Raw genomic sequence first — 12,368 nt, forward strand, 5'->3', positions numbered from 1 at the left:
AAAAAACGGAACGGTTATTTTGCTGCAAGTTCTGGCTTTCAATTGCTCTGGTTTGGCCTCTAAGAGGCATTTTTTACTGAGCATTTCCGTTCTTTAAGCATTATCAGCATCACTAATGCACCATTACAGATCTGCTCTGAGTCATTTCCACTACATACTGCATGTCCGATTAGCACGGTTGGCTGCGTACAGTGCAAAATAAGTTAAACATACATAGATATTCCAATTGCATCCTGAAGGTTAAGTGAGACACACATTAATGCATGTACACTGCAGATTCTTAAAGTACTTCAGTGTTAAATTGCCATAATATCTGTGCCACAAATGGCATGTGTTATTCATGCCATTGAAAATCTGTTCACTTCTCAGATATATCATCATCATCATGTGCGGGTGGATTGCTCTGTGAAAACGAGAGATTTCCCATATTCCTCCTGATGCTGTGCTTTCAGAATTTTACTACGTGACTTGTCCCATTTCAAACTGCACCGGCACGGCTCTCTTCTCGCCCTTTCCTGGAGCCATCGACCAGAACTCGCTGCTCGTTGAGAACCACTACGTCTTTGTGCAGGTAAGCCCCTTATGGTTTCACCTTTTTGTTCCATTCTTTTCCGCCATCTACGGCGATCGTAAAAAAACAACCCTTCCCATTGTTGTGCAAGATTACGAGAAAATAGTGTGAAACTTACAGAAATCGGGAAATCAAAGTGTTCGTCAATTTCGATTTAAAGCTTTCGTGACTGCAGGGATTCATCTTCTTGGTTCTTTCGGTCCATGCTTGGCAGTGTTCACTCAAGCGCTGTCTTCTGGACAGTCCTGTTTCTTCACCTGAGGAAGGCTACTCGTGTTGTGGCCGAAACGTTGTGAGAATTTTATTTTATTATGTTTTATTTTTATTATTTTATTTCCATTCTGCGTGACTTTACCGAAAGAACCAAGAAGATGTTCGTCAATTATTTTGCGCTGAAGAGGAAAGGAAAATCAAAAGGAATGCAGAATCGACAGCGTTTCGGGAAATGACCATTCTTCATGCGGTGGTGCCATTGATGAATGTATTGACTGTTCATGCTTGTGCACTGTTGCAAATGCCATATCATCACTAGTGCGAAGTTTTTTTAAAGACTGTGATGACCATTACTACAATAAAATTAACAGTTCCTTGAATTGTCAATTTAACTAACTATAGATTAAATAATAACTTGTAACAAAGTGAAATGCTGCTTTCAGTACTGTGTCAATAAAATAGTGTGTTTGGGAAAGGAACAGCATTTTATTTGATTAAAATACAAAAAAGAAATGTAATGTTTGATAGAAAGCTTTTTTCCCAATCCAAAAGTTACTTGAACACCTGCCTTCGAAATGAAAAGTGAAAAATATATTATTTGAAGATCTGTCAGCACATTATATGCGGTCTCTTACATGAAATACCTATTGTGTTGTTGTATGAATTGAATCCAACCGACATCTGTGCTGCTCAAGCAGCCTTTATAAAAAAACAATTTTCAAACAAAGATATAATTACTGGGGCTTAATTCATTTCTGGAAAACATGAAGGTCGTTTAGAGTACTATGATTGTCATCTCACGAATGTGAAAATGACTCCTTTGAAAAAAACAACTTTCAGCGGTCTTAATTTCTCGCGTAAATCTCCCCTTTGTTCGCGGGAATTAAAACATGGGGAGGGTTTTTTTTTCTCGTCTTCTTCTTCAATGGGATTTGATCGAGCTCAATCAAAACAGGCTCATTACTGATGTGATGGTGATCGATTCGAGTTTCCAATTCGAGAATAACTGGGAGTTGTTTGAGGAAGAGCGATGTGTGTCCGTGTTATCTGTACAATGACTTCTACTTTGTTTTGTCTGCCGATAACTGTGTCTCACCCATAATTCAATGTCTTTCTTTACTTGTTAAACTGTTTATTGCCGCTTGACATTTTATATATTTTTTCGCATACATTTATTTGGGTATTTCTTTTTCCTTTCAACCTTATACTCTGGTCACCTTTGATGGATTAAACTTTTGTCCTCTGCACATAGAACTGAGTGTTTTCCTGTTAATGGGTGACAGACCATTTTGTGTACGGTGCAGGGCAGTGCATACAATTAAGGCAAGCTACTGTGTCATTGTTTTTGTGTATATATAGAGCGCTCATGTACAAGGCTTAGACTACTCAGCAATCCTACCAACAGTGTTGGATGCATTGCAATGCAAGGGCTGTATTATCTACTATAATCATCCATAAATGTCTGTCCGTCCCGCGCGTGACGTCACTCCACATGAGGCCCACCCCTCTCATTAATATTCATGAGTGGGGGGATTTTTACACTAATGCAGAGGAAGGTCGAGCTGAATTAAATAATTTATTATGCAAATTCGCTTCAAATATGACGTTTCTTAACAGAAAGAGACGGTCAACAATACATCTACGCAGCACAGTGCTATATCCGTGCGTGACGTCACTGCAAACGAGAGCCCCCCCCCTTCATTAATATTCATGCGCGCGCGGAAATTTACACTGACGCACAAGAAGGTCGCAATATTTACATGGCGTACCCCTCCCCTCATTAATAACCATGAGGGGGTGACGTCACGCCACATGCCGCACCCCTCCACAATATCCATTAGCGGGTGACGTCACTCCACATGGGGAAACCCCCCCCCCCTCATTAATAATCATGAGCTGAACAATTTTTATATTGAATATTGTCAGATTTACTGCAATATACACCCGTCCTTCGATGGGCAAAAAAGCTAGTTCCATAGATTAAAACTACAGAGACCACAGCAATTCATGCATTACACATAAACTCCCAGTACTGAATTGCAAAGAGGATCGAATGCCTCAATATGAATTCACATGGACACAGTGATGGCTGTATATGGTTATATATGGTATACTTATGGTGAGAAATGGGGAGCGGTAGTGTAGCGGTTAGTGCGCTGTGCACCAAACCTGGCGACCCGAGTTCGATTCTTGCTCATGGCCAAAATCAGTGACAATTATCTGAACCGGTCCTGGGCCTCCCCTAGGTCGACTCAGCCTCAAATGAGTACCTGGTGCGATGTGTAAACATTGCCACTGGGGAGACAAAGGCGGCCGGGCGTGGTGCTGGCCACCCACCCCCTCGTGTACCGTTCTGGCCTTCATAGGTGCTTGCTAACAGCACTTGCCCCAACAGTAAATTATAGGCTATACGGGGGATCTTTGTCTTTGTTTTTATGGTATACTTAGCAAGCAATATATGGCAGGTCCTATAATGAATGTAATACATGTGACACACAAAACACATAATTGAGAGCATTTGTAAATCCACGACGGAATGAAGGTCTTCCCATGCTGTGAAAGTCATGGATTGGGGTTGCTATATCATACTTCACCATGCTGGTCAGTGCATGAACCAAACTCAGGTAGTCATTGGGTTAATTGTGCAGTGCGCTAACCACGGCACCACCGCTCCATCTGACAAAAACAATTAAACAGAGCGAACAAATTGACAGAGCCATCATTTAGAGTAGAAAGTTGATGTACCTTTCCAGTTTTATCCTAATTATTTCTTAATCAGAAGACAGGTGGTGGCGTATTCACTCCCGGATGCTCCCAAGCCTCAAGCCCTGTGCAGTACAGGATTTGTGTAAAAATAGTGCCTGTGTATTCATGAATAAAGAAGCCATACTCGGTGATTGCCTCTGGTGATTAACGGTTGCATGGACACCAACATTAAGGCTGTATGTTTCGTAAAAAGCTGGCCCAGTTAATAAGAAAGGGGACATAGGAATTATATATTTTTGATGGATATGTGCTGTTTCTTGATGTTCTGTTTTTTAAAGCAGGTTCATAGAAACATGTGCTTTCACCATACAACAGCATGTTGTTTGTTTTTATTTTCTGACCCACCCCTACTGGACATCTATGAAAAAGAGCTTCATAGCTCACCGGATTCCTCCAGGATAAATCCCGATTATGATTCTGAAACCTATATATACAGTAAAGGTGTACATGCTAGTTTGGTGGAAAATACATGTCAGTTCTTATATGAAAAAAATGAAACCAAGAGAATAATGAAAATGGGTCCCTTTAAAGGTGAAAATTGTTTATGACTGTCATAGGTTGACCTTTTAAAACAGTTTCTGTGCCAATTATCTTGCTTGCTGGGGCACGTGAAATCCTGAAGCAGTGAGAATCACAATGTAGCCTAGTTGCTTCACAAAGGCTGTCATGCCAGGAATATGCATCGTCTTTAATGGTACATCGGAAAATAAATGTATCCTACTTGTAGTACAATTTTTACTTATAGCAGTCATTACAGAAATCTATAGGTGGAAGAGCCACAATACAGTACAATGAAAGAATACAATATCAATTCATAATATGCGTTCTGTGTTAAGTTAGCAATACGATACAAATTGGATTAACATAGCGTCTAAATGTAACGACATCTCAAGACACTGTGTGGAAACTGCAAATCAACCCAGTGGATTGCTCTGTAATGATGTGTGTGAGACACCCACACCCATGGCAAAGGGCAATAAAGTACCTCTAGGTACCTGATAGGGTTTCTGAACTTTCTGTGCAGATTTTGAGTGACCTTCCCCTCCAATTGATGGATTTTTAATTGGGCACTCTGGTTTCATCACATAAAAGTACCGTAGCCATCCATAAAATATTTATGTAAATTAATTTGGTAAATATCCCAAGTAGGACTCGCCTGACAAAGAGGACGGAAAAAAATCACCAAGGCATTCAGGGACAAACAAAGAAATTCGGATTATCCTTCTCACTTACGGATGGGGTGGATAGTGAGAAATGGGGCACCGGTGTAAGCTCGCAGATGGGTGAGTTTGAGGAGTCGAATGCCCTTTTCTTGCTCTGAAACTTTGCGTGCTTGTGTGTCCAAGGTGACAGATGGACATATAGCCCGGTATTATGTCTCTCATGGGCGGAGGCAATTCCGGCAGATGCTGTTCCCCAAGTACGCCTTACCTAGGGTATGAGAAATGTCAATATATTCCCTTTAAGCAAATACAAATTATTCTGCCCACTGCGTTAAGTATGCTTTTCACAACTGTCCGTTTGCAGCGCTATCTGACCTCAGTCCAGATTGAGGCCACTCTGATGTTGCTCATATTTTGCTCTTCAAAACTAAATAAATGCATTATTGCATCACACGATATTCCATTTCGCCCATGAAATAAGAAAAAAGTATTTAAAATGTACAATGAAAGTGTGGCTTAGTCAATCTAATTACTTGAGAACTGCCAGTATGGTGCTTTGTATTATTAAATACCTGGATAAAAGTACAGAGTGGCCATTAATGCAATTATTTCCCGATTCTAGAATAATTTAGGATTACGGTGAATTGTTCTTATTTGCGAATTCACGAGAAATCCCGAGATGTGCTCTGACAACGTTGTGCTGTATAACCTCGCATTGGCCATTCTCGATTTTGGTCACGTACACATTTTCATTACATTACGTTTCTGAAAAATACTCCACTGCTTTTATATATATATTTTAACCAAATGTTATATAGATGCGGTTCTACATATACATGCTCAATTTGATAAGGCTTTTGCAGATGCACAAAAATGTTTGTAATTCGTTTTCTTTTCCAAAATATCACAATAAAGACTATGAAGTTGGTTACTTATCTGTTTCGTATGCATACGTAGATATTCAAATTGTATAAATAATGACCCCAAATGGTTGCTAAGACATCACAGACTATTTACATATTATGAGGAGGCAATTTATTTATAATAAGACATTATTATTCATATGCATCTATACACACATATCACATTCGTCTATATAAAATGTAACCCTTATCATGAGCACACTCATAGTATTATTGTTCATGACTTCAAAATGTACTGTTTAAGATCAAGCATATACTAGTAAAGCCATGTTTTGGCATCGTTCTGGAAACATTTGACTCCGCTTACATTCACATGGGTGAAGAACTGTTATAAGTTTACAGCAAAGGCCCCACACTCCTCTCCATAAAACCGCATTGATCAGGTATTGCTGGAAGCAGTTAGCTGAAAAAGAAACAAATAAAAACGATCTTAAAATACACCAAGCCTGGCAGTTCAGTGTGGGAGCAAGCGGCTCACAATCAGAAGGTTCAAATCCTGGTTGGGGGTTGACCCGACCCATTATCCCCCTGGGGTCGATAAAATTAGGACTGCCTTTTGGGGAAGTCGACCAGTCATTGTCCTATGGATAGGAATGTGGAACTTCCACTCTTGGCTCAAGGCCGTAGACAGGATATGAGCACTGCCTCAATGCTAATTTGGGCAGGAAATCGCTCCGGATTTAAAACAGGTGAGGCTTTATTGCGACTGGTCTCCGTGCAGTCTGCACATAGGCGCTAACACTGGCTCGCTGACGGCTGCTCTCCACGTGTGCAGGACCTGCACATCTTGAGCACTGGCGGAGAAGGCGTGTTTGCGGCAGCGCGAGACTGGAATCAGAACCAGACATACGGACTCTACTTTTCTGATGAGCGTGGCGACAGACTGACCCTGTCTCTAGCCAACGTTGCCTGCAGTGATATCCCGAGTGCTCCCAAGATCATAAACGTGCATGAGGTATGCCCAAGGCTTCAATTTTCACTGAATATTTTACACAGCAGGCAGCACGTGGCATAGTAACTACAGCCATAGAGAGAGGTGTATTTGATGTAGTGTGCTGGGCGCAGAAATCATGTCTTGGTCGCAGTCCCAGCCTAAATTTAAACCTTGGAAACTGGAAGCCCTGGCTGTCCTAAAACCTCAAGCGTGCTGAGCAATGCTGATGACAGGCCATGCAGGTTTGTTAAAATGTTTATTATGCTACGGGATTATTTATGAGTTTTCCACCCATGGGCATGTCCACGACTAAGGCTGTCTTCATCTCATATGTTGAACTTATTTTGCACTGTACGTAGCCAACTGTATTAATATAGCATCCCCCTATTCACGTCACAGCACCGCTCTCTACGAGCATTCTCTATCCATAGCTATGGAAGGGCGGTTGAGATGGTTTCCCCTTGTCTTCCTCAACAATTTTAGTTTTAGGTGAAACTATCAACAAATTCTGTTTTATCGATTGAGCATTTGGTGACTTACAGTATTTACTTTCTCTGTGTTTTTAAAAACATATATTATGCTATAACAATAGGTTTTACCCTTTCTGGCAATAAAACAGGTGTCAAGATAATCTTAGTTCTTTCGGTAAAGTCACGTTGAAGGGAAACAATAAAATAATAAAATATACATAAAACAATAAAAATTCTCACGACGTTTCGACCATAACACAAACGGTCGCCATCAGGTGTGTCGGTTTCCATACATTTATTTATTTTTAAACTGTGTATTTATTTATTTATAAAAAGCGTTAGCGCCACGCGCAGCGATTTGGCAGTTTATTTAGAAGGACTAGTCCATCTATGTTCTGAAAAGAGGAGGAAGGAGACGAAAAATTTATTTAATGTATGCTGTCTGAAAGCCACTGTAAGCGTGAACAATCAATTAAGACCTGAAATGGTTTATCAAATCTTTCCAATGATTGCTAAGCCAGAATCCATCTTCTCGGTTGAAATTGTCTCTGTGCTTGTATATGTGGATAGCCTCATGAACGAATCTCTCATGGTAGCCAGATGGCTTACAAAGAACCTCTGTCTTGGAAAAGTCAATGTCATGTGAGCCTACTGAATTATAACAATGATCTGCCACGGCCGAGGTGTTGGTCCTACCGTGTTTAAGGTCTGCTTTGTGTTCACGAATGCGGTCCGAGACATGGCGTTTGGTTTCTCCAATGTAACTACTACCACAGAGGCAACTTAGTTTGTAGACACCGGGGTATTGTAAGTCCGGAATCACGTCTTTTACAGACGGAACCAGATCACGGATTTTATGTAATGTGTTGAAACCGACCTGGATCTTGTGTTTATTCAAGATTTTGGAGATCTTTTTTGTGATCTCCGCAATGTAGGGTAAAGTGTGGGTTGTGAAAGGCTCCTCAAAAGGGTCCTTCTTCATGGTTTGAGTGATAGCTTTGCGGATTGTATAGTCGGAGTAACCATTAGCCTTAAGAGATTGGTGTACGTGCTTGAGTTCACTGCCTATGTGTTCCTGGTCGAATATGCATTGGGCTCTATGATACAGAGTCGTGATGAGAGAATTCTTCTGTGATGGATGGTGGTGGGAATCCGGTTTCAGATAAGCATCCGTATGGGTAGGTTTCCTGTAGACACAGTGGCTCATTGAACCATCAGGTCTCTTTTTAATTAGGACATCCAAAAAAGGTAGCTTTCCATCTTTTTCGACTTCCATGGTAAATCTGATGGCTGGGTATATGGGATTAAAGTGGTCGAAGAATTGGTCTAGAGCAGGCCGGCCATGTGGCCAGATGACAAAAGTGTCATCCACGTACCTCTTCCATAAGGTTGGGCGCAGAGTGGCAGTCTGGATGGCGTCAGTCTCAAATTTCTCCATGAAAATGTTAGCTATAACCAGAGATAGGGGGGGGCTCATTGGGATGCCCTCAGTTTGTTTGTAGAAAGTCCATTCCAAGTGAAGTATGTATTGGTTAAACAGTGTCTCACCAGGGGGGGTACCTCAGTGTTTAGTCCTTGATGAACCAAGTCTTCAATGATTGCGATGGTGTCAGGTACAGGAACCTTGGTGAATAAGGAAACTACATCAAAACTGACAAGCAGGTCGTCTGGGGATAGGGAAATACCCTTGATTGTCGATACCAGGTGAGTAGAATTTTGTACCGCAGTGGTGGTTTTTCCAGTGAAAGGACGCAGGATTTCAGACAAAAAACGAGCCAGTTTGTAGGTGGGGGAGTTGATAGTAGAGACGATGGGACGAAGGGGTGTATCTACTTTATGTATTTTTGGTAAGCCATATAATCTTGGTGGCCTGGCAGCAGAAGGTTTCAACGAAAACTGTTTAGATTGATCAATTAATGCGGTTGAATCAGAAATGATTTTGTTGGTTATATGGCTTACCAAAAATACATAAAGTAGATACACCCCTTCGTCCCATCGTCTCTACTATCAACTCCCCCACCTAAAAACTGGCTCGTTTTTTGTCTGAAATCCTGCGTCCTTTCACTGGAAAAACCACCTCTGCGGTACAAAATTCTACTCACCTGGTATCGACAATCAAGGGTATTTCCCTATCCCCAGACGACCTGCTTGTCAGTTTTGATGTAGTTTCCTTATTCACCAAGGTTCCTGTACCTGACACCATCGCAATCATTGAAGACTTGGTTCATCAAGGACTAAACACTGAGGTACCCCCCCTGGTGAGACACTGTTTAACCAATACATACTTCACTTGGAATGGAACTTTCTACAAACAAACTGAGGGCACCCCAATGGGCTCCCCCCTATCTCCGGTTATAGCTAACATTTTCATGGAGAAATTTGAGACTGACGCCATCCAGACTGCCACTCTGTGCCCAACCTTATGGAAGAGGTACGTGGATGACACTTTTGTCATCTGGCCACATGGCCGGCCTGCTCTAGACCAATTCTTCGACCACATCAATTCCATACACCCAGCCATCAGATTTACCATGGAAGTCAAAAAAGATGGCAAGCTACCTTTTTGGATGTCCTAATTAAAAAGAGACCTGATGGTTCAATGAGCCACTCTGTCTACAGGAAACCTACCCATACGGATGCTTATCTGAAAACGGATTCCCACCACCATCCATCACAGAAGAATTCTCTCATCAAGACTCTGTATCATAGAGCCCAATGCATATCCGACCAGGAACACATAGGCAGTGAACTCAAGCACGTACACCAAGCTCTTAAGGCTAATTGTTACTCCGACTATACAATCCGCAAAGCTATCACTCAAACCATGAAGAAGGACCCTCTTGAGGAGCCTTTCAAAACCATCACTTTACCCTACATTGCGGGGATCACAAAAAAGATCTCCAAAATCTTGAATAAACACAAGATCCAGGTCGGTTTCAACACATTACATAAAATCCGTGATCTGGTTCCGTCTGTAAAAGACGTGATTCTGGACTTACAATACCCCGGTGTCTACAAACTAAGTTGCCTCTGTGGTAGTAGTTACATTGGAGAAACCAAACGCCATGTCTCGGACCGCATTCGTGAACACAAAGCAGACCTTAAACACGGTAGGACCAACACCTCGGCCGTGGCAGATCATTGTTATAATTCAGTAGGCTCACATGACATTGACTTTTCCAAGACAGAGGTTCTTTGTAAGCCATCTGGCTACCATGAGAGATTCGTTCATGAGGCTATCCACATATACAAGCACAGAGACAATTTCAACCGAGAAGATGGATTCTGGCTTAGCAATCATTGGAAAGATTTGATAAACCATTTCATGTCTTAATTGATTGTTCACGCTTACAGTGGCTTTCAGACAGCATACATTAAATACATTTTTCGTCTCCCCCCACCTCTTTTCAGAACATAGATGGACTAGTCCTTCTAAATAAACTGCCAAATCGCTGCGCGTGGCGCTAACGTTTTTTTATAAATAAATAAATACACCGTTTAAAAATACATAAATGTATGGAAACCGACACACCTGATGACGACCGTTTGTGTTATGGTCGAAACGTCGTGAAATTTTTTTATTGTTTTTTATATATATTTTATTGTTTCCCTTCAACGTGACTTTACCGAAAGAACTAAGAATATGAATTACTGCAGTCACGAAAGCTTTAAATGAAAATGTAGGTGTCAAGATGTTAAAACACCAAACAGAATTCTTATTCGAGGAATCCTGTCTGCATTAACCACACCTAATTGTGGACCAATAAGTTTCAAAGACAATGCACTATATATTACCAGAGCGTGTTTTTTGTTTGCATGTTCACCACAAGTGCGTGTGGTTAATGCAGACAGGATTCCTTGAATAAGGATTCTGTTTGGTGTTTTAACATATTGACACCTGTTTTATTGCCAGAAGGGGTAAAACCTATTGTTATGTTTTAATACTGGCAAGAAAGGTCCCATGTATTATGCTGTTTGTTGAAGCTATACAGTGAGGGAAAAAAGTATTTGATCCCCTGCTGATTTTGTGCGTTTGCCCACTGACAAAGAAATTATCAGTCTATAATTTTAATGGTAGGTTTATTTGAACAGTGAGAGACAGAATAACAACAACAAAAATCCAGAAAAAAGCATGTCAAAAATGTTATAAATTGATTTGCATTTTAATGAGGGAAATAAGTATTTGACCCCTCTGGAAAACATGACTTAGTACTTGTGGCAAAACCCTTGTTGGCAATCACAGAGGTCAGACGTTTCTTGTAGTTGGCCACCAGGTTTGCACACATCTCAGGAGGGATTTTGTCCCACTCCTCTTTGCAGATCTTCTCCAAGTCATTAAGGTTTCGAGGCTGACATTTGGCAACTCAAACCTTCAGCTCCCTCCACAGATTTTCTATGGGATTAAGGTCTGGAGACTGGCTAGGCCACTCCAGGACCTTATTGTGCTTCTTCTTGAGCCACTCCTTTGTTGCCTTGGCCGTGTGTTTTGGGTCCTTGTCATGCTGGAATACCCATCCACGACCCATGTTCAATGCCCTGGCTGAGGGAAGGAGGTTCTCACCCGAGATTTGACGGTACATGGCCCCGTCCATCGTCCCTTTGATGCGGTGAAGTTGTCCTGTCCCCTTAGCAGAAAAACACCCCCAAAGCATAATGTTTCCACCTCCATGTTTGACGGTGGGGATGGTGTTCTTGGGGTCATAGGCAGCATTCCTCCTCCTCCAAACACGGCGAGTTGAGTTGATGCCAAAGAGCTCCATTTTGGTCTCATCTGACCACAATACTTTCACCCAGTTGTCTTCTGAATCATTCAAATGTTCATTGGCCAACTTCAGTCGGGCATGTATGTGTGCTTTCTTGAGCAGGGGGACCTTGCGGACGCTGCAGGATTTCAGTCCTTCACGGCATAGTGTGTTACCAATTGTTTTCTTGGTGACTATGGTCCCAGCTGCCTTGAGATTATTGACAAGATCCTCCCGTGTAGTTCTGGGCTGATTCCTCACCGTTCTCATGACCATTGCAACTCCACGAGGTGAGATCTTGCATGGAGCCCCAGGCCGAGGGAGATTCTTTTGTGTTTCTTCCCTTTGCGAATAATCACACCAACTGTTGTCACCTTCTCACCAAGCTGCTTGGCAATGGTCTTGTAGCCCATTCCAGCCTTGTGTAGGTCTACAATCTTGTCCCTGACATCCTTGGAGAGCTATATGGTCTTGGCCATGGTGGAGAGTTTGGAATCTGATTGATTGATTGCTTCTGTGGACAGGTGTCTTTTATACAGGTAACAAGCTGAGATTAGGAGCACTCCCTTTAAGAGTGTGCTCCTAA

The 12,368-nt window shown here is 41.7% G+C and overlaps 1 protein-coding gene across 2 annotated transcripts in view; it reads left to right on the forward strand.

Moving 5' to 3' along the window:
• LOC116940599 (VPS10 domain-containing receptor SorCS2-like) overlaps positions 1-12,368 on the forward strand; it is a 93,230-nt gene that overhangs the window by 51,644 nt on the left and 29,218 nt on the right. For both annotated transcript variants that reach the window (XM_032950642.2, XM_032950641.2), the window contains exons 7-9: positions 453-571; positions 4,897-4,986; positions 6,412-6,591. In XM_032950642.2, the coding sequence (XP_032806533.2) occupies positions 453-571; positions 4,897-4,986; positions 6,412-6,591 (389 nt within the window). The remainder of the gene's footprint in view (positions 1-452; positions 572-4,896; positions 4,987-6,411; positions 6,592-12,368) is intronic.

This window comes from Petromyzon marinus, chromosome 9, assembly GCF_048934315.1.
Source record: "Petromyzon marinus isolate PM22_M1 ecotype Great Lakes invasive population chromosome 9, UKy_Petmar_22M1.pri1.0, whole genome shotgun sequence".
NCBI lineage: Eukaryota > Metazoa > Chordata > Hyperoartia > Petromyzontiformes > Petromyzontidae > Petromyzon > Petromyzon marinus.